Source organism: Lucilia sericata, unplaced genomic scaffold (assembly GCF_015586225.1).
Source record: "Lucilia sericata isolate MDLA Ls3-8-SP2 unplaced genomic scaffold, ASM1558622v1 Contig000041F_arrow, whole genome shotgun sequence".
Taxonomy (NCBI): domain Eukaryota; kingdom Metazoa; phylum Arthropoda; class Insecta; order Diptera; family Calliphoridae; genus Lucilia; species Lucilia sericata.
Window position 1 is genome coordinate 672111 of NW_023994079.1, and position 23164 is coordinate 695274.

Genomic DNA, 23164 nt, shown 5'->3' on the forward strand with positions numbered 1-23164 from the left:
TTTCATATTTCAGCTTGTAAGTTAGTAGAGTCATCTTAAGTCTAAAAACTTACTTAATGAATAAAAAGAGGCCGAAATGTTTAAAATTTTATGACCCTGCTTATTTTTTAATCAAAACCTATTAAAATTCTCTTATTTAATATTTTATAATGTATAAATTTAGCGGAAAAACACTTAAACTTCGGGATTTTAAAATCCCGAAAACCCCCGGGATTTAATTTTTAAAAATCCCGGTTTTCGGTATTTCATCGATTCGGTTTCGGGAATTCCCGTTTGGCATCCCTAGTTTTTATGTATATTTTTTCCGATATTTTTTATTATTTAATACCATAACTTTTTTGTACGAATCTACCATTTAATATAAAATTTCTAAAAATTGTATGAAAAAATGTTATTTTAAATCATTTTTATATACAAAGACTAAATTATTAACGACTTTTTAAAGTGCTATTTTTTATAGATATTTATGTTTTTTGCAATTTTTAAAAGTGAAAAAGTACAATTTGGACACTGATGGCCTCTAAGCGACCATATCCCAAATTACTCTGAAATATTCTCAATAAAACCAATATTAAAATGTTTGCATCTGCGGCATTTAGGCTCACTTTTCTAAGACTCCATGATATGAAAATATTTATATTTTATTTAAAATCTAATTATTGAATGCGAAATGAATTGATTTATATAATCAGTAAAATAGTAGGGGTTTTCTTATAAAAGCCTAGCAAACTGTGCAATCTGTGCATTTTCAATTTTACATTGAATTTGTCACAAATTGTGTGGGATTTTAATTCAACAACACTGATACATTTGATCGCATATTTAAACTGATCATTTTTAACTAATTTTTTTCTTCTAAATAATGCAGATAGCCATTTGAACAAATGTGTTTCGTGAATCCCCTTAGTATAAATTAGTAAAATAATGACTGGACTTTCTATTGATTAATGCTTTATTGGTCTTACATTCTTGTAAATAAGTTTTGCAAGAATATTAGACGGAATCTGTTTGTACGGAAAAAATTATTGATGTGTAGAGTAACTCTCATGAGAGTTTGGTATCACTTGAAAGGTTTTAAAAGCCTAGTACACCGGTATATAAACCACATATTATCATGTTAGCGATTTTTAGTGACAAAATATAGGAAATAAAACAGCTTTTCGTATAATTCCCCAACCCTAACCCTATATAACTGTAAAAAGAACTTTCTTTAAAAAAATCAAAAAATCTTCCAGAAGATGCATTAAATAAAAGTAATCAGGATATATATAAATATAATACAAATATTTCGTAAATACAATTTTTAAAAATTTTGTTTTGAAAATTGTGCAAAAAAAATTGCATTAAGTGCAAGTTTTTCTATTTTTACTTCGTATCTAGAGGACTTCCTCTATCCATCGATACCCATAATTGATACCAAAACATTGTAGCTAAGTTAATGCCAAGTTTTGTTCAGGGAGACCCCACTGTACTATGCCTTCCATCTATCTTCAGTATTCTGAATACCTAACGGAGTTGCTACTGAAACGACGTTAGAGATATCAAGAGCTGATCCCGTTCTAGCAAACTGATCTGCCTGTTCATTTCCATAAAAGCCCCTATGAACAGGGATCCAAACAAAGACAAGGACAGATCATCCTTGCATTGTCTAAATAATAGGGAAGTAGTAGTATAAGAGTTTAGTGGAAGAAAATTTCTCTTCTGCCGCGAATATTAAGATCATGTAGTCCCCTACAGGCTTGATTTAAACAAGTACGTTTAAAATTTTCCGTTTGAAAAATTAAAAGAAAAATAATAAAATAGGACATTTTAGCATATCACGAATTCCAGGAAAGAACACAGAAAAACTGGCAATTTTTGACCTCATGTCTTCCAATTTCCTTCATTTATCAATATATGTTTTTTTATGTAGAATATAAAAAAACTCCGTTGTTTATTTTAAAAAATTTGAAGAAACGAGATTTTTATTGCGATTTTAATTTGTTCGAAAACGAAAAATCTAAAAGGTCTAAAAGTTTGAACCTTTATATCTTTGAGAGTTTATATCGGAAATTTTCGATTTAGAACCCAATCTACTACTACCCAGCAAAAAATAATTGATGTCATACTTTACAAACGACATCTTCATCACATTTAAAAATGCGATTGAATACACAGTTAAAAACAAGTAAGAAATACCCTACACCTATTACAAAAAATGTGATTTAGTTTTCATAATAAAGCATTTAAGTTGAATTGTACCTTGCCTCAGATATACTTAAGCCATTTATTGTTGAATAAAATTGTGGACATTTAAGTCGAATTTTAAAGGGGGCTTTGAATAGGGGCTATGGTCAAATGAGACCCTATAATTAAAAAATTCATGAGGGTCATCAAGGCTAGTATAGAACTTGGTTTTGCAGCTTTTTGTCGAGATACGAGTATATTAAACATAATTATGAACTAAAAATCCCTATTAGTCCGTATTCAGTTGTATGGGGGCTAGGTGAAATAATGGACCGATGTTAACCATAATAGGCTTCGTCCCAGGGACAATAGAATTATCTTCAAAATTGCGACCTGTAGTCTGATTACAATGTTTACAAACCCTATTCAGGGGTTCAGTTGTATGGGGGCTAGGTGAAATAATGGACCGGTCGTAACCATTTTCAATAGGCTTCGTCCCAGGGACAATAGAAGATCATGTACCAAATTTCATTGAATTATCTTCAAAATTGCGACCTGTAGTTTGATTACAAGATTTACATGGTATACTTTAAGGTGGATATAGGACCAATATTATTGTGCGTTACAAACATCAGCACAAACCCAATATACCCTCCCCAATAAAGTGGTGTAGGGTATAATGAGGAAAGAGATTTAATTTACATAAGCGTTTCATTGAAAGAATGTGGTTTATTTTTTACATACAAATATCGGATTTTTACAGCTTCTAAAGATAAGATTAGATGTAGTTCAAAGTTGTCAAAAATGAACAACATCCCTCCAATGAAACGCTAATGTAAAATTCATAGGTTTTTCACCTGAATTTAAAGCACTTCGGGTTACTAGTTGTGATGAAAATTGTACATCTTTTTCCACACTTTTTTTTCTGGGTATGGATGAGCTCTTTTATTCTAATATAATTTTGATATTAAAAAGTTTAAGTGCATTTTTTAAAGAAATGCATTTTTGAAATTGTTCTTCCTGTTGAAAAAGTTTTAAAAGTACATAAGTCGGTTATTTGAAGCTTTTTATGCAATATATAAACCCAGCAAAAAAATGTTGCAGTAGTGCAAAGTGAATGCATGTTTCATGACTTCTTTAATAACAGTGCTAATACAACTCATTCTAAACGCCTTCCTAAATTCAACCTATTCCGCAGTTAAAAAATTTCTTTAAAACTTCAAAAACTAATTCAGATTGTTAATTTAATCAAAGGAAATTTATGTGTTATTAGCAGGGAAACCGAAAATATGCTCTAAAAAAAGTGTTTTAAGCGCTTTAAATATGCCGTAAAAGACTCAAAATATGCTCTTAAAATTTAAAAAAAATATGCCCTACAAATAAAATTTTCTATTTTTTTTTAACATTGAAAAGCTCAAAAAGACTGAAATTGTAATGAAATAATAAATACTTAATGTCTAGTTTAATAGAATTTCATTTTACGTTCAGATAACCAATAAATAACATGAAACCATTTGGTCCCCAAAAAACATATTTCAAACGACGAAGTTTTTCTTTTCTTCCAATTGTATTCATAGCTTCTAAACTGACATTTTCGGTGTTGTCATAAAATCCAATTATTATCATTACTAGTTTTTTAAACGATAAAAATGGATTGGTCTCATGAAATCCGAAGTAATCGGTTTTATGTTCGATTTAAAATTTTGCTTTATTGAATAAAAAACTATAACATTGGTTTTCATGACACTAATGTACTTTTTGCTGTTTTCAAGTTCTAATAATTAAAAAAATAAAAAATTAGATTTTTTATTTTTTTTTTTTAATAAAGTTTTAAAAAAAATTAAAAATGTACAAAAATGAAAAAATAGTGAAAAACATTAAAATATGCACTAAAAGATTAAAATATGCTCTAAAAACTCGAAAATATGCCTTAAATATGCTACAAAAGTCAAATCATGCAAAATTATGTAAAATATGCAAAAATATGCTCTAACAAATCGATGCCAAAATTCTTAAATTGGTCTGAAACGTGTAAATATCTTATCAACGAGTCCATACGACGCACCACAAAAAACATGCATTTGCATATTTTGGTTTCCCTGGTTATTAGAAATATTTTTGATTATTAATAATATTTTATACATATTCCCATATTTATTATAATATTTTCCTTAAAAATATTTAAAATATCTTCCAAAAATACATACAAAACAAGTTAGAGTGCTATATTCGGCTGAGCCGAATCTTAAATACCCTCCACCAGCTAATAAAATATTTGTAGAAATAAGTTTTCTCATGTCTTGAATAGAAAAAATACAAAGATTTAAACAGCTTAAATCTATTACAATTCCATGATTTATTGAACATTATAAACGCCATTTTCTTTATATTTTTATAGCGCTTAGCGATATTTAGTAATTTGCATGTATGCATGTGTGTAAAAGATTTAAGGATTTTCAAAATAAATATATATAATTTTGTTCTACACAAATTGATAATGCAACTAGTTAAATACGGTTAAAGCGCTGTTAGGGGCAGGACATAATATGGGAGATATGACCAATTATAGACCGATCGTAAAAAATTCTTTAAGCAAAATTTCTGTTCATAAAAGCTATATTTCAGTCAAATTTTGTATCTATATCGTAATTTAGTAATAAGTAATGTGTGTTTAAGTGATTTTCTGAAGGGAACCTTGTATGGGACCGACCGCACCCATGTTATGAACCGATCGTGAAAAAATCTTGAAATAGAATTTTTGTATACAAAATAAATATTTGGGCCAAATTTTTTATCAATAGCTTTATTTGGTAATGAGTAATGTGCGTTTAAGAGATTTTCGTAAAAGGACCTTGTATGAGAGCTATGACCACTTATGTATATAAAGACAAAATTTCAAAATTATTTGGTAATGAATATTGTGCATTTAAGTGATTTTCTGGAGGGGACCTAGTATGAGAGCTATGACCAAATATGGACCGATCGTAAAACAATTTTATAGTTTAATTTATGTATATAAGAGCAATATTTTTGCTAACTGTATGGATATCAATATTTTGTAAAGAGTTATGTGCGTTTAAGTGATTTTCGGGATGGAACCTTGTATGGAAGCTATGACCAAAGTTGGACCGATCATGAAAAAATTTTCAAATAACATTTCTGTGTACAAAAATAGTATTTATGGCAAATTTTTTATGGGTATCACTATTTGATAATGAGTTATGTGCCTTTAAGTGTTTTTCTGAAAGGGACCTTGTATGGGAGCTATGATCAATTATGGACCGATCGGAAAAAAAATTTCACAGTAATATTTTCGTGCATATGAGTAGTACTAGTACCAAATTTTATATGGATATCTTAATTTAGTAGTGAGTTATGCGCGTTTAAGTGATTTTCGGGAGAGGACCTTGTATGGGAGCTATGACCAATTATGGACCGATCAGAAAAAACTTTCACAGTAAAATTTTTTTGCGTATGAGCAATACTTATACCAAATTTTATGTGGATATCTTAATTTTGTAATGATTTATGTGCGTTTAAGTGATTTTCGGGAGGGGACCTTGTATGGGAGCATGACCAATTATGAACCGCTCGGAGAAAAATTTCACAGTAATATTTCTGTGCATATGAGTAGTACTAGTACCAAATTTTATATGGATATCTTAATTTAGTAGTGAGTTATGCGCGTTTAAGTGATTTTCGGGAGGGGACCTTGTATGGGAGCTATGACCAATTATGGACCGATCAGAAAAAACTTTCACAGTAAAATTTTTTTGCGTATGAGCAATACTTATACCAAATTTTATATGGATATCTTAATTTAGTAATGAGTTATGCGCGTTTAAGTGATTTTCGGGAGGGGACCTTGTATGGGAGCTATGACCAATTATGGACCGATGGAACAAAAATTTCACAGTAATATTTCTGTATGTGAGAGCAATACTTGTACCAAATTTTATATGGATATCTTAATTTAATAATGAATTATTTGCGTTTAAGTTATTTTCGGGAGGGGACCTTGTATGGCTGCTATGTCCAATTTTGGACCGATCCAGAAAATTCTCTGAATGAATTCTATTCACATAAGATTTTAATTTGTAAAATTTTGTAAAAATTTCGACATTGTGACGGAAGTTATTAACAAAAAACCCATTTTGCGGGAATATGTACTTTTGTATGGGAGGTATATGAAATTGTTGACCGATTCTGGCAATTTTCAGCAGGAGTCAAACTCTTGCATAGTTTTCGAGAAAATTACATCAGTATGTGTAAAAAATGCTTATTTTTTTCGAGGTTGTTTCAAATTTTGATTCATAACTTTTCCCGGTGTGAACCGATTTTGCTTATTTTCAATACCAAACTGCCTAGGACAATAATAAATATTTTAGATGAATTTCGTTAATTTTTGTTGCTTCGTGTTAACGTGAGAATGTTTTATACAGACAGACAGACGGACGGACAAAGCTAAATCGACTCAGAATTTCATAAGGTCCAAGAATTTATATATACTTTGTTGGGTCTCAGATGAATATTTCTTGGTGTTACACACGGAATGACAAAGTTATATATACGCTCTATCACCACTGATGGTGGTGGAGGGTATAACAAATAGCTTGAACCAATGAAACATCGTTTTCGAATCATCGAATTTGCATTGGTCCAATTATTCTAAATTTTCGCATAAACACATGATCTCCAATGACACGCTAATGTTAAAATCATGCATGATTCACCTAAATCGAACCACTTCGTCATCACTTGCACCTCTGATTAAACAACATCTTTGTCATGTAACTTTTTGCTGGGAAAATATTTTGTTGTGACGTGCAGTACTTCTATTTTTGTCGATTTTTTAAAATGTTTTCTATTGGAAAATGTTTAAATTTTATTGATATTTTATGCATTTAACAGAATATAAAACTGTTTAAAATACATTACCGATCAGAATTGGGATGCAAATATTTAAATTCGATTACAACTAATGTACATTTTCATAAATTTTTTTTTTTTTTGGGTTTTAATTAGGTTGGCGGTGCATTAAGCACTCATATTGCCAGGTTATCACACGTTTGGAGAAACCCCACCAAACGACCTATACCTTCATATAGGAAGTTGGAGCACCGAACTTAATTTCATCCAAAGTATTACTGGTCTCCACCAGAAATAAGTTTTAGAGTTTTAATAGTCTCCACCAGTATATGAGTTTAAATGGTCTCCACCAGGTTACACCGTGAGTATTTCATGGTCTCCACCAGTTAAAAACATAACCACACTTTGAGGTAAAACGAAAGCACGCGTTTAATGAAAACAACGCATAACTTAGAAACAGTTACACGAAGTAGTGCATTAAATTAGTGCGGGGGTGAGAAGTAATTCTGTCTTAAGAAATAAAAACGATGACGCGAGATTTGTTTCCCAACTCAGACCTGAATTACAACTCGTTTCATAAAAATGCATTTCTAAATAATATTTGTTAAGATAAATGCATATTGGGTGTATTTTCTACATTTTACTCCATCTTTAAAATATTTGTAAGTACATTATTGATAAATATATATATATATATATATATATATATATATATATATATATATATATATATATATATATATATATATATATATATATATATATATATATATATATATATATATATATATATATATATATATATATATATATATATATATATATATATATATATATATATATATTCTTCTGCAATAGCTGTAAAACTAATATGGCGAGTATTGATGTTATTTTTATTTGCGTTGAGTTTTTCCTAGTAGCAATTAAATTTTGTTTTGCTACTGCTAGCTACAATTTTATTTATTGTTTTTTGACAATATTTATTTTTTATGTCCTAAACGTCAAAACTATGTTTAATAATTATTGTTACGCGCGGACGTAGCTCTTGTTCTGCACTCATCAAATCACCTGGGTACGCTTGCATCTATCACAACCTAGCTCGTCGGATATGGTCGGATTCTTGGTAAATTGATTATATGCAATCCAAACAACTTTAAATATCCATTTATTTATAAGAAAAATCATAGTTTCAATTGCTTGTTTTTTTTTGGTGTTTTGTTAGCAATTGAGATTTCAGCAAAAGGCAAAAGGGCATTACTAATCTTTGTTTATAAACAAAAACTTAAATTTTTTTACAAATTTGCGTTCGCGTATTTTTTTGGATATTTTTGCAATTGAGAGTAAATTAAAAATTATTCTCTCATCATAAAGTTATTGGATATTTTTTACTGGAAAGTACGCGAACAGACCTAATGTGTCTTGTGCGTTTCTCATTGAAAGGAGGCCACAATGCACATTGGGGTCTCCCTTAAGTAAACTTGGCATAAAGTAAATATTTAGAAATGAGTTTTTTGATAAAAAATGAATATGCCTGGAAAGCTAAGACTTGTTTCTATATAACGATATCATTAGTTTTCGCATTTTTATTGTATAGGCCTTTAGATGATGCAGCTAAGTTTATGTTTTTATGTATATTTTTTCCGATTTTTTTTATTATTTAATACCATAACTTTTTTGTACGAATCTACCATTTAATATAAAATTTCTAAAAATTTTCTTTTTCGATACCAAATATACTATTGTTATGTATGAAAAGATGTTATTTTAAATCATCTTTATATACAAAGATTTAATTATTAACGACTTTTTAAAATGCTATTTTTTATAGATATTTATGTTTTTTGCAATTTTTAAAAGTGAAAAAGTACAATTTGGACACTGATGGCCTCTAAGCGACCATATCCCAAATATACTCTGAAATATTCTCAATAAAACCAAGCAAAGCCTAGCAAACTATGCAATCTGTGCATTTTCAATTTTACATTGAATTTGTCACAAATTGTGTGGGATTTTAATTCAACAACACTGATACATTTGATCGCATATTTAAACAGATGATTTTAAACTATTTTTTTTCTTCTAAATAGCCATTTGTGCAAAAGTGTTTCATGAATCCCCTTAGTATAAACTAGTAAAATAATGACTGGACTTTCTATTGATTAATGCTTTATTGGTCTTACATTCTTGTAAATAAGTTTTGCAAGAATATTAGACGGAATCTGTTTGTACTTGATGTGTAGAGTAACTCTCATGAGAGTTTTGTATCACTTGAAAGGTTTTAAAAGCCTAGTACACCGGTATATAAACCACTTATTATCATGTTAGCGATTTTTAGTGATAAAATATAGGAAATAAAACAGCTTTTCGTATAATTCCCCAACCCTAACCCTATATAACTGTAAAAAGAACTTTCTTTAAAAAAATCAAAAAATCTTCCAGAAGATGCATTAAATAAAAGTAATCAGGATATATATAAATATAATGCAAATATTTCGTAAATAAAATTTTTAAAAATTTTGTTTTGAAAATTGTGCAAAAAATTGCATTAAGTGCAAGTTTTTCTATTTTTACTTCGTAGCTAGAGGTAATATTTCTGTATGTGAGAGCAATACTTGTACCAAATTTTATATGGATATCTTAATTTAATAATGAATTATTTGCGTTTAAGTTATTTTCGGGAGGGGACCTTGTATGGCTGCTATGTCCAATTTTGGACCGATCCAGAAAATTCTCTGAATGAATTCTATTCACATAAGATTTTAATTTGTAAAATTTTGTAAAAATTTCGACATTGTGACGGAAGTTATTAACAAAAAACCCATTTTGCGGGAATATGTACTTTTGTATGGGAGGTATATGAAATTGTTGACCGATTCTGGCAATTTTCAGCAGGAGTCAAACTCTTGCATAGTTTTCGAGAAAATTACATCAGTATGTGTAAAAAATGCTTATTTTTTTCGAGGTTGTTTCAAATTTTGATTCATAACTTTTCCCGGTGTGAACCGATTTTGCTTATTTTCAATACCAAACTGCCTAGGACAATAATAAATATTTTAGATGAATTTCGTTAATTTTTGTTGCTTCGTGTTAACGTGAGAATGTTTTATACAGACAGACAGACGGACGGACAAAGCTAAATCGACTCAGAATTTCATAAGGTCCAAGAATTTATATATACTTTGTTGGGTCTCAGATGAATATTTCTTGGTGTTACACACGGAATGACAAAGTTATATATACGCTCTATCACCACTGATGGTGGTGGAGGGTATAACAAATAGCTTGAACCAATGAAACATCGTTTTCGAATCATCGAATTTGCATTGGTCCAATTATTCTAAATTTTCGCATAAACACATGATCTCCAATGACACGCTAATGTTAAAATCATGCATGATTCACCTAAATCGAACCACTTCGTCATCACTTGCACCTCTGATTAAACAACATCTTTGTCATGTAACTTTTTGCTGGGAAAATATTTTGTTGTGACGTGCAGTACTTCTATTTTTGTCGATTTTTTAAAATGTTTTCTATTGGAAAATGTTTAAATTTTATTGATATTTTATGCATTTAACAGAATATAAAACTGTTTAAAATACATTACCGATCAGAATTGGGATGCAAATATTTAAATTCGATTACAACTAATGTACATTTTCATAAATTTTTTTTTTTTTTGGGTTTTAATTAGGTTGGCGGTGCATTAAGCACTCATATTGCCAGGTTATCACACGTTTGGAGAAACCCCACCAAACGACCTATACCTTCATATAGGAAGTTGGAGCACCGAACTTAATTTCATCCAAAGTATTACTGGTCTCCACCAGAAATAAGTTTTAGAGTTTTAATAGTCTCCACCAGTATATGAGTTTAAATGGTCTCCACCAGGTTACACCGTGAGTATTTCATGGTCTCCACCAGTTAAAAACATAACCACACTTTGAGGTAAAACGAAAGCACGCGTTTAATGAAAACAACGCATAACTTAGAAACAGTTACACGAAGTAGTGCATTAAATTAGTGCGGGGGTGAGAAGTAATTCTGTCTTAAGAAATAAAAACGATGACGCGAGATTTGTTTCCCAACTCAGACCTGAATTACAACTCGTTTCATAAAAATGCATTTCTAAATAATATTTGTTAAGATAAATGCATATTGGGTGTATTTTCTACATTTTACTCCATCTTTAAAATATTTGTAAGTACATTATTGATAAATATATATATATATATATATATATATATATATATATATATATATATATATATATATATATATATATATATATATATATATATATATATATATATATATATATATATATATATATATTCTTCTGCAATAGCTGTAAAACTAATATGGCGAGTATTGATGTTATTTTTATTTGCGTTGAGTTTTTCCTAGTAGCAATTAAATTTTGTTTTGCTACTGCTAGCTACAATTTTATTTATTGTTTTTTGACAATATTTATTTTTTATGTCCTAAACGTCAAAACTATGTTTAATAATTATTGTTACGCGCGGACGTAGCTCTTGTTCTGCACTCATCAAATCACCTGGGTACGCTTGCATCTATCACAACCTAGCTCGTCGGATATGGTCGGATTCTTGGTAAATTGATTATATGCAATCCAAACAACTTTAAATATCCATTTATTTATAAGAAAAATCATAGTTTCAATTGCTTGTTTTTTTTTGGTGTTTTGTTAGCAATTGAGATTTCAGCAAAAGGCAAAAGGGCATTACTAATCTTTGTTTATAAACAAAAACTTAAATTTTTTTACAAATTTGCGTTCGCGTATTTTTTTGGATATTTTTGCAATTGAGAGTAAATTAAAAATTATTCTCTCATCATAAAGTTATTGGATATTTTTTACTGGAAAGTACGCGAACAGACCTAATGTGTCTTGTGCGTTTCTCATTGAAAGGAGGCCACAATGCACATTGGGGTCTCCCTTAAGTAAACTTGGCATAAAGTAAATATTTAGAAATGAGTTTTTTGATAAAAAATGAATATGCCTGGAAAGCTAAGACTTGTTTCTATATAACGATATCATTAGTTTTCGCATTTTTATTGTATAGGCCTTTAGATGATGCAGCTAAGTTTATGTTTTTATGTATATTTTTTCCGATTTTTTTTATTATTTAATACCATAACTTTTTTGTACGAATCTACCATTTAATATAAAATTTCTAAAAATTTTCTTTTTCGATACCAAATATACTATTGTTATGTATGAAAAGATGTTATTTTAAATCATCTTTATATACAAAGATTTAATTATTAACGACTTTTTAAAATGCTATTTTTTATAGATATTTATGTTTTTTGCAATTTTTAAAAGTGAAAAAGTACAATTTGGACACTGATGGCCTCTAAGCGACCATATCCCAAATATACTCTGAAATATTCTCAATAAAACCAAGCAAACTATGCAATCTGTGCATTTTCAATTTTACATTGAATTTGTCACAAATTGTGTGGGATTTTAATTCAACAACACTGATACATTTGATCGCATATTTAAACAGATGATTTTAAACTATTTTTTTTCTTCTAAATAGCCATTTGTGCAAAAGTGTTTCATGAATCCCCTTAGTATAAACTAGTAAAATAATGACTGGACTTTCTATTGATTAATGCTTTATTGGTCTTACATTCTTGTAAATAAGTTTTGCAAGAATATTAGACGGAATCTGTTTGTACTTGATGTGTAGAGTAACTCTCATGAGAGTTTTGTATCACTTGAAAGGTTTTAAAAGCCTAGTACACCGGTATATAAACCACTTATTATCATGTTAGCGATTTTTAGTGATAAAATATAGGAAATAAAACAGCTTTTCGTATAATTCCCCAACCCTAACCCTATATAACTGTAAAAAGAACTTTCTTTAAAAAAATCAAAAAATCTTCCAGAAGATGCATTAAATAAAAGTAATCAGGATATATATAAATATAATGCAAATATTTCGTAAATAAAATTTTTAAAAATTTTGTTTTGAAAATTGTGCAAAAAATTGCATTAAGTGCAAGTTTTTCTATTTTTACTTCGTAGCTAGAGGACTTCCTCTATCCATCGATACCCATAATTGATACCAAAACATTGTAGCTTAGTTAATGCAACGTTTTGTTCAGGGAGACCCCACTGTATCTATCTTCAGAATTCTGAATACCTAACGGAGTTGCTACTGAAACTACGTTAGAGATATCAAGAGCTGATCCCGTTCTAGCAAACTCATCTGCCTGTTCATTTCCACAGGGATCCAAACAAAGACAAGGACAGATCATTCTTGCATTGTCTAAATAATAGGGATGTAGTAGTATAAGAGTTTAGTGGAAGAAAATTTCTCTTCTGCCGCGAATATTAAGATCATGTAGTCCCCTAGAGGCTTGATTTAAATAAGTACAAAAAACCTAAAAGTACAGAAAACAAAAAACTTAAAAAAACAAAATACTTTATTGACCTAAAAAATTAACAATACGTTCACATTTTATCAAAAATCTCGTTAATTAATATCACGATTTTACTTTTTATGGTAGAAAATTAAAATATAAGATATTCTTTCAAAAATACAACAAACAAATTGCTTTATTTTGCTAAAAATAATTGTTCAGATAAAGTTTTTTCTTAAAATGTATAAAATTTTACATAGGCAAATTACTTAATTGATTCACTGTATGTATATGTAAAACAAACTAATATTTAGTATTGTCAACTTGATTAACAAGATAATTTAGTGGAATGAATATTGATTGTATGAAAACTAATTTATTACAAGCTTTAAAAATAAAAAAAAAAATAAAAATACACTAATATTTTCCATTATAAGTGAATAAATAAATATTTAAATACACTAATAGAATGAAAATAAAAAAATAACAATGCCACCAAAGAATATTGTCCAGTGACCTATCTGCCACATGAATGTTACAAAAACTCAGCCTAGTGTTGGTTGTAGTCTTTATTTTCACAATAATTGTGCTGGTGTCATTGAACAATTTTTAAGCGCCGTTCGTAAAAATATTTATAAATACTTGTGTAAGGAATGTAAAAAAACACTGAAGCTGATGGAAATATAAACAATGATATTATCAAACGAATGGAAGAGATTAAAATATCTATTGAAAACAAAATTGAGGATACAAAAGTAAATATTGAGCAACGAATGGATAATGGTTTTTTAAATCTTGAAAATAAAGTGGTTCAGATAGTTAATAATTTTCGCAAGGAAATTAATACTGAAATTGCTAACATTAAATCTGATGTTGCCAATTGTTATGCTTGTATCAAAAATGCGGATAAAGTGTATGAGGATAAATATAATCTACTTCAATACAAGAATAATATGCTGGACAGGCGCCTAAATCGATCCGATATTTTGATAAGTGGCTTAACTTGCTCTATCGAAGATATTAGCGAAAACGCAATTAAAATAGCCAAATCTGTAGGAGTAGATGTCAGTCTCTCAGATTTTAATCATTGCTGTTACATAAAACATTGAAAATACTTTATAGTAAAATTCAATTCAGTTCAATTGCGTGACGCCATCATGAAAAATTACCATAAATCGGAACCATTATTGCTAAATAAAATTATAGGTGGAACCACTGAATCGCGAATTTATCTGAACGACAATTTGTCCCAAGCGTCTGCTAAACTGAATTATGTATATCTGTCGCAAACTTTTGTCTCAGAAGAAAATAAAAAAAATTTATTTATTAAATGTGGATATTAAAATCTTGGCTTTGGGATTTTAATGCCTAATGGTAAATATATTTTTTTGGATAGTCAACAGTGTGCTAATTTATTGATGTTCCTGAAGTTAATAATAATTAATAATAAATATAACTTAGTTTATATAATGATATTTATTTTATAATTATTATACTATTTATACTATGAAATGAGGATTATACATTCATATTATTCATATACATACTTGAAATTTACATTTGTTTATTTTACTCATTTTATATAATCATAAAATCCTTGTTGTTTTTCTTTCTTTTTTTTATGAAAGTTGAACATATATTTTTACTCAATGTGTGCACTAAATATTCCTATACATTTTTTCCCAATAGTATATTTTTCGATAATAGTCTGATTTGCTAATTTTTGTTAGTTATAAAACGAAATCTTATTATTAATTACTAATTTACTGTAAATGTTGTTACCAATAAAATAAATAAAATAAATAAAATAAAAAAAAAGCTAACTTTTATGGTTCTTTATAGTACTTTTATAGCAAATTTAATTAATATTAAAAATATTTTTTTAAATAAAAACCTATTAATAATACTGTTTAAGTATGAACTATTTAATGAGCGGACATTTTTCTTTAAGTGTATTACATTGTAATACACTACCTTTAGTTTACATCTTTGATGGAAAACTATGATAAAACTAACGAGTAAACCGCTAACGGAATTTAAATATTGTTTGCCACCAATAGAAAATTAGTTTAAGTTTTTTTATCATTCGTTTTTTTGGAAGCCGACATTTGCATTTTTGCAAAAAGCTCTTTTTTTTTGATTTACTAAGGTAAATTAATAAAGTTGAGATTTATTCTCTATTTTTGAATTTAAAATATAAATCTTTGTCTTTTTTATTTTTTTTTTTTTTTGTTTGTTTATTTGGTTTGAACCCTGTCGGATTTGACGCCGAAACATTGTTCCTTCGGACCGGATAAAAATTACAAAGATTTATATTGCCAAATTAAAGGAAGTCTCCTTGACAAGGAATATATCAGCCCTTTAACAACATTGTGGAAATAAACTTTGGAAAACAAGGTTAGTAAATTGATTTTAAAAGTGGTAGTGTTTTTTGGAAAAAAGAAAAACAATTAAACATACATAAGAGTGTATAAACGTATGTGTGTTTTAATAAGTATGTAAAAGAAAATAACAATTTGTTTTTGTTATTTTGATTGTTTGACATTTGCAAGGGAATTTTATTACTGTGAATCAATTCTTATTGTGAATTAATTTTGCCACAGTTATAAAATACAACCCTTAGTCAAACAGTGTTTATACAGTACCCTTTTGACATTTCATGATCAATACCTTTTTATCAAGGCTGTGTTTGTTTTTATGGACGGACAGCCATAATTAAAGAAAATAAAATTTAATAAATTTGCGTGCTAATAAAAGAAGAATAAATTAAATAAATAAATATAATAAAAATTAAATATTGGAAAAGAGAAATAATATAAAAGAAAATTGTGAATTAGTTAATAAAAGTGTAGTGGTGTTTTTTAAAATAAAAGTGACGGCAACTGTTAGTATAAATATTATACTGTGTCACAACATAAGTGAAGAGTACTTTTAAAATTTAAATTTTATTAATTATTCCATTTTTTTATTTATTATTGATTTGTTTTCATTTTAATTTTTTTTGCAATTTTTTTTTATTTCTCGCAAATTTATTTCGGTAATTTGTTTGTTTATCGGAATTTTGTCTTTGTGATTTAGTGCTTCTTCTTCATCTTTTGCAATTGAAACAAAAGTCACCCTACGGTCGGTCAAATTGACTTAATACAGTATTTTTGGAAAATTACTAATAGAATAGTGCTTTTTCTATCTTTGAAATTTATAATTCCCATTTTAAAGTTTGATTGGTATTTTTGATAATGCCTTTGATTTCACTAGAACATTTCACTCGCGATGCGGTGGTCGTCAAATTTGAGGTTAATTTTAATGAACTTCGCGGGGAAAATCGACACGTATATTATTTTAAAGTCCTACAAAGTGAATTGAAAATGTTGTGGGAAAAAGTGAAAAAGCTTTTGATAAGTGTATGGATGATCTTCAATCATCTGATGACACTGAGCCTGATGATATACAAGCAGTCGAAAGTAAATATCACGTTACCATGGACGTGTATGCGCGTTGTTCGGAATTAATCGATTTTAAGATTGTCGAACTTGAGGCTAAATCAAAACCTAAGGCGGTAATGATTTGAATTTCGACAATATTTGTCATAATTTACCTCTCCCACCTTGTGACACTGACATGTTTAGTGGGGATTATCTTTCCTGGCCTACGTTTAGGGACCTCTTTACCGCGTTATATATCAATAACAAACGACTTAGTAATATAGAACGTTTATGTTATTTGGTAAAGAGGACTGATAAGGAGGCGAGAGAGATTGTATCGAAATGTCCGTTGACTAATCAAGGTTTTGATATCGCGTGGAAGAACTTAAGGGACATGCATGAGAATCAGCGCATGTTAGTGAACAATCAATTGAAGGAACTGTTCAGTTTGGAAACGATTGTAACGGAAACTAGTTCATCTTTGAAGACTTTACAACGCGGAAGTAATTTTCTAACGGCAATGTCTCTTTATGAAATTCCCACCGAGAATTGGGACCCGATTAGACTGCCTTCTGAGACAGTGACTCTTTGGTAACAGACCGTTAAGGATAAAACTGCCCTATCTTTATGGAAAGATTTGGATATGTTTTTGACTGAGCGAATTCAAACTCTGGACTGCATTCGCGACCTTACGAGTTCCGGTACTGACAAAAAACCGACAGAATGGAAAGTAAAGGCTCACGTTTCTAATACAAGTTCTTTGAGTGCTTGTATTCTATGTCACAAACCGGGTCATTTACTACGTTTTTGCCGTCAGTTTAAGAAAATGTCAGTTTCTGAAAGGTATAATACAGTGAAGAAACACCATTGCGGTGTAAATTGTTTCGCGCCTACCCATGAGGTTAAAGACTGTAAGAGCGAACATAGTTGTTCCATATGTAAGAAAAGACACCATACATTGCTTCACCGAGAGAAGCCTGTTGGTAACTCTCAATCGTCTTCAGCTGACTCAAATGCGCAAGAGCCAGCTACTTCGGCCGCAACCTTGGCTAATTTGAATCGTCAAGTCTTCCATATTTCACAGAATTCGTTGGGAATGGCTATGGTTTCGATTCTTTATAATGATACGACGTATCCAGCGAGGGCCTTAATTGACCCAGCATCGGAAGCTTCTTAAATTTCGGAACATTTGCGTAATCAATTGCGACTTCCGTCATATTCTACGAATGTAACGATTTCCGGAGTTCATAAAGAAGCTTCTACTACTTCGAAGAAATGTTGTGTTTTTCGAATAGGTTCCCCATTGGACAGAGGTTTTGTTTTGGAAACTTCGGCTTTTGTTTTACCTTCTATATCAGGTACTTTACCGTCCTTTAGTTGTCCTTCGGATATAAAAGGTGAATTACCCAACATAAGATTAGCGGATAGAAATTTTTATAAAAGTAGAGCAGTAGATTTGTTATTAGGCGCTGATTTATACCCACGTATAGTGTTGGGTGAGGTTCGGTCGAACATAGTTGGGAGTTTAATGGCTCAGAGGACAGTATTTGGTTGGGTCCTGACAGGACCCATCGATATTTCGCCTAAAAATTCTATCAGCGTTTTTACCACTTTTATCAGCTATGCGGAGGAAGAAAACTTAAATGAAAATCTTTTGAAGTTCTGGGAGCTAGAAGAGCCACCCAAGCGAAAGAACTTGTCGCCTTCCGATAGGAGATGTGAGGAAATATATAGGAATACCACTAAACGGAATTCGAAAGGAAGATATATAGTTTCACTACCCTTTAAACCCGAATTTCCTCAGGAAATTAATTTAGGAATTTCGAAAACAGGTGTTCTGAAGCAGTTTGTCAAAATTGAAACGTCTCTTATGCGTAAACCAGATGTGAGGAGAATGTACGATGAGGTGCTGAAGGAGTATCTGGAACTGGATCATATGAGGACAATAAAAGCTGGAGATCTGGCCGTTAAACACTCGTGCTATTTACCTCATCTTCCAGTATTGAAACCTGAGAGTAAAACTACTAAGCTTAGGGTTGTGTTTAATGCTTCAAATAGGACAGCCATTGAGATGGCGATTATTTAAATTTGTATTTAATTGCGATATTTCGAAAATGTATAGACAAATTCGAGTACAATCATCTCATACACCATTCCAGCGAATTCTTTATAGGAGTTCTGCTGAAGAAGATATAATAGATTACGAACTGCAGACAGTTACCTTTGGTATAAATTGCGCCCCATATTTAGCAATTAGAACTTTGCTACAATTGGCAGATGATTGTGAGCAGAACTTCCCATTGGCTTCGAAGATTTTAAGGGAAGGAATATATGTCGATGATGTATTGACTGGAGCTCATGACGTTTCTAGTGCGTTGTTAGCTAGAGACCAATTGATCACGGCTTTGTCGTCTGCTGGGTTCGAATTAAGAAAATGGACTTCGAATGATAAGTCAATCTTGAAAGATTTGCCAACTGATCATTTAGTTGACGCCAAGCTTCTAACATGTATGGAGTCTAGTAGTTCGAAAACGTTAGGCATATATTGGAATGCGCAGGTAGACTCTTTTTATTTTAGGGTATGTCCTTTAGCAGCGAAATCTTCTTATACGAAAAGAGAGGTATTATCGACCATTGCCAAGTTTTTTATCCAGTAGGTTGGTTAAGTCCAGTCGTTATCATAGCCAAGATAATTATGCAACGCATCTGGCTTGACGGAATTGGATGGGATGACGTTCTACCAACCTCGACTAGGGAAGAGTGGTTGAAATTTGTAAAGTTCTTTGACCAAGTTAATCTTATCAAGATTCCAAGATGGGTTAATTATTAGAGAGATTCGGCTGCAGAAATTCATATATTCTCTGATTCCTCCGAAAGGGCTTACGCTGGAGTAATATATATTCGTATAGAGTCACCATGTGGCGAAATTAGTACTAATTTATTATCCTCCAAGACTAAGGTAGCCCCATTGAAATCTATTTCATTACCTCGCCTTGAATTGTGTGGAGCTGTTTTAGCGACGGAATTGTTTAAGAATATTGTTAGTGACATTCATATTCCCATTAAACGCCTATATTGTTGGACAGACTCAACAATAGTATTGGCATGGTTAGGAAAACCCCCTTGTACGTGGACCACGTTTGTTGCCAATAGAGTTTGTCGAATCCAGGAAACCACTGGTAATCATAACTGGTTTCACGTTCGTTCGGAAGATAATCCTGCCGACTTAGGTAGTAGAGGAGTAGATCCTCCTACTTTGTCTCGAAGCGAATTGTGGTGGCATGGTCCATCGTGGTTAAGTCAGGATAAATCCAGATGGGAATCACGTAGCTTGAATGATATGAATACTGATCTGGAAGTTTGAAAGGTGAAAATGAATGTTACTTTCTTTACCCAATATCAAGACGTCTTGGAAAGGTTCTCATCGCTTAATAGAGCTTTACGCGTTATAGCCTACATAATGAGATTTTTCAACTCGTGTCACCCTGCACAAAAAGGGCAATTTAATTACGAAGAACAAGACAAATTTCATGTAGTGAGCTCAAAATGGTGAAACTTCGTTTAGTTATTGTTGCTCAGAAGGCTTTTTATGCCGAAGAATATGGTTGTCTCTTGGAAAAGAAACCCTTACCATCAAAGAATTCATTGATTCCATTAAATCCATTCCTCGATGAAAAGAAAGTGATGCGATTAAATGGTAGATTAGTCAAATCACCTTCATTATCTTATCGGGAGCAATACCCCATTATTCCACCTTACGGGTGTCGGTTAGCGAAACTTAACGCAGAATTAGTTCATCGGCTGACGATTCATGGCGGAAACGAGTTAATGCTAAGAATATACCGTTGTGAATATTGCGTCCCTCGATTGCGAACTTTGATACGTACAGTAGTTCATCATTGCAAACGCTGTACGATTGATCGAAAACGTTCATGCAGTCAAATTATGGCGGCGCTCCCTCAGGAGCGTACAAATATCGATAGACCATTTACAACCACTGGGGTTGATTTTGCGGGTCCGTTCGATGTAAAAACCTTTACGGGTAGATCGTGTCGAATAACAAAGGGTTATGTATGTGTTTTCGTTTGTTTTTCGACCAAAGCTATACATTTGGAAGCAACTTCGGAGCTAACCACTGATGCTTTTTTAGACGCTTTTGATCGGTTCATTTCACGAAGAGGTTGTCCTCAAACAATATTTTCGGATAACGGAACAAACTTTGTAGGGGCATCGGATGAGATTTTTAAAAAATTTTAAGACTTTTCTGAAGGAATGTCAAGTTAGAATGTGTTCTTCGATTGGTTATGAGAATTTAACATGGAAGTTTATTCCAGCCGGCGCACCTCATATGGGAGGCCTATGGGAAGCTGGTGTCAAGAGTTTCAAACTCCATTTTAGGAAGGAAGTTAAGGATTGTAAATTCACCTTCGAAGAACTATCGACAATTTTGGCTAGGATCGAAGCTTGTCTTGTGTCCCATGCCGGACAATCCAAGCGAACCTATTGCGCTCACACCTGGCCATTTTTTAATAGGTTCTGCAATACTGGCACCGCCAGAACTTCTTATGAAAGTTCGATTAGTATTGTAAATCGATATCGGAAATTGAAAGCACTTATTCATCAATTTTGCAAAAGATGGAAAGAGAAATATTTAGTCACTTTGCACAAAAGATACAAATGGCAACATCCTCAAAGAGATGTAAGCATAAATGATTTAGTGGTTTTGAGAAATGAGCAATTACCTGCTACTGCATGGAAGATAGATAGAGTAGTGAAAGTTTACAATGGAACTGATGGTCACGTTCGCGTCGTCGACATTCGGACGTCGAATGGAACTCTTAATAGACCAATAACCAAACTTGTTGTTTTACCAAATTAATACCTACCATTTCATGTCAATTTCTTCCTACTAACTTTTCTTTTTCCTATAATGGACTCTGTTAGACAACTCAACGATTTGTTGGAAGATGAACTTCTTAATGAATATCCAAAGGATGTTGCCAACTCATCGTTTCTAAATGTTGATGCACTAAAGGAAGCAGTGCAAAATTTGAGCGCTCCTAAACCTTCGGAGTCCAATATTTCAACGGTAACAGTACCGCCAGTCGTGGATGAAGTAGCAACCATTGAGATTGCTGAAGTGCCATCCATACCCAGCAAAAAAAGTGTGGAAAAAGATGTAGAATTTTCATCACAACTAGTAACCCGAAGTGCTTCAAATTCGGATGTAAAACCTATGAATTTTACATTTGCGTGTCATTGGAGGGATGTTGTTCATTTTTGGCAACTTTGAACTACATCTAATCTTATTTTTAGAAGCAGTAAAAATCCGATATTTGGATGTCAAAAATAAAACACATTCTCTTAATGACACGCTTATGTAAATTTCACTACTCTTTCACCAAATCTTGATGTACTTCAAATATGTTATTTGTAATGTCTTTTCCACATCTCCTTTCTCACTTTTAACTGGGGTTTTATTTGTAAGGAAATATTTGGTTTATAAAAGTGAAAAATATGTAATCGCATTTTAAGATGTGATTAAGATGTAGTTTGTACAGTATGACATCAATTATTTTTTGCTGGGTAGTTCCACCGCCCACTATAACAACAAATAAAGAAGTGGAAGCTTCGGGCTCGAATCCGGTCATTCATCAAACACGCCAGAAATGTCCGATATGCAGGAATAAGATTCACACCTTGAGATTCTGTCGGAAATTTGAGAAATTGAATTTGGAAAATAGATTCCGTAAAGTGGCGTTATATAAAATTTGTTATCGATGTTTGTCTAGTGGCCACATTAGTAAAAACTGCAAAAGTGGAGGTACCTGCAAGTATTGCAAAGAAACCCACCATTTCCTTCTGCATCCCAAGGCCAAGCCTACGAAGCCTAGAGAACATCAGGCCACTTCGTTTGTTAATGTACAAATGCGACAAGCCGTAGCTCTTTCCCCGACACTGCAGATACACTTCTGTTTGCCACACAGGAAAATTTTGGTGAGATCAGTTTTGGACCTGTGTTGCCAAAATAGCTACATTTGTGCGGAATTGGTCTCTAAACTGAAGATTCCTGTTGTGAAGATTGGAAGTCACGAATATGGCAGGTTGGAGATCGAGTCGCGGTTCGAAAGTACTCAACGCCTTGTTATAATGGCTAGAGTCCACAAAATGGATCAAATAAAAACTCCACCGATCTCCGTGTCGGAATTAGTTTTGGAACCTTTTAAAGGGCTCCAATTAGCCGATCCAACATTTTATCTTTCCGGTAAGGTAGCGTTGGTTCTGGGGCCAGAAGTAGCTCCGATGATGAT

General features: G+C 31.4%; 2 protein-coding genes across 2 annotated transcripts in view; one reads left to right on the forward strand and one right to left on the reverse strand.

Annotated features, from left to right (window-relative positions):
- LOC119613959 (stress-activated protein kinase JNK) overlaps positions 1-23164 on the reverse strand; it is a 335264-nt gene that overhangs the window by 288724 nt on the left and 23376 nt on the right. The gene's annotated exons all lie outside the window — the stretch shown is intronic.
- Positions 18382-18939, forward strand: LOC119613923. The gene has a single exon (XM_037969998.1). The coding sequence runs from the start codon at positions 18382-18384 to the stop codon at positions 18937-18939; it is 558 nt and encodes a 185-aa protein (XP_037825926.1).

Coding starts and splice junctions, on each gene's coding strand:
- LOC119613923 (XM_037969998.1), top strand. CDS start 18,382: ATGGCTCAGAGGACAGTATTTGGTTGGGTCCTGACAGGACCCATCGAT.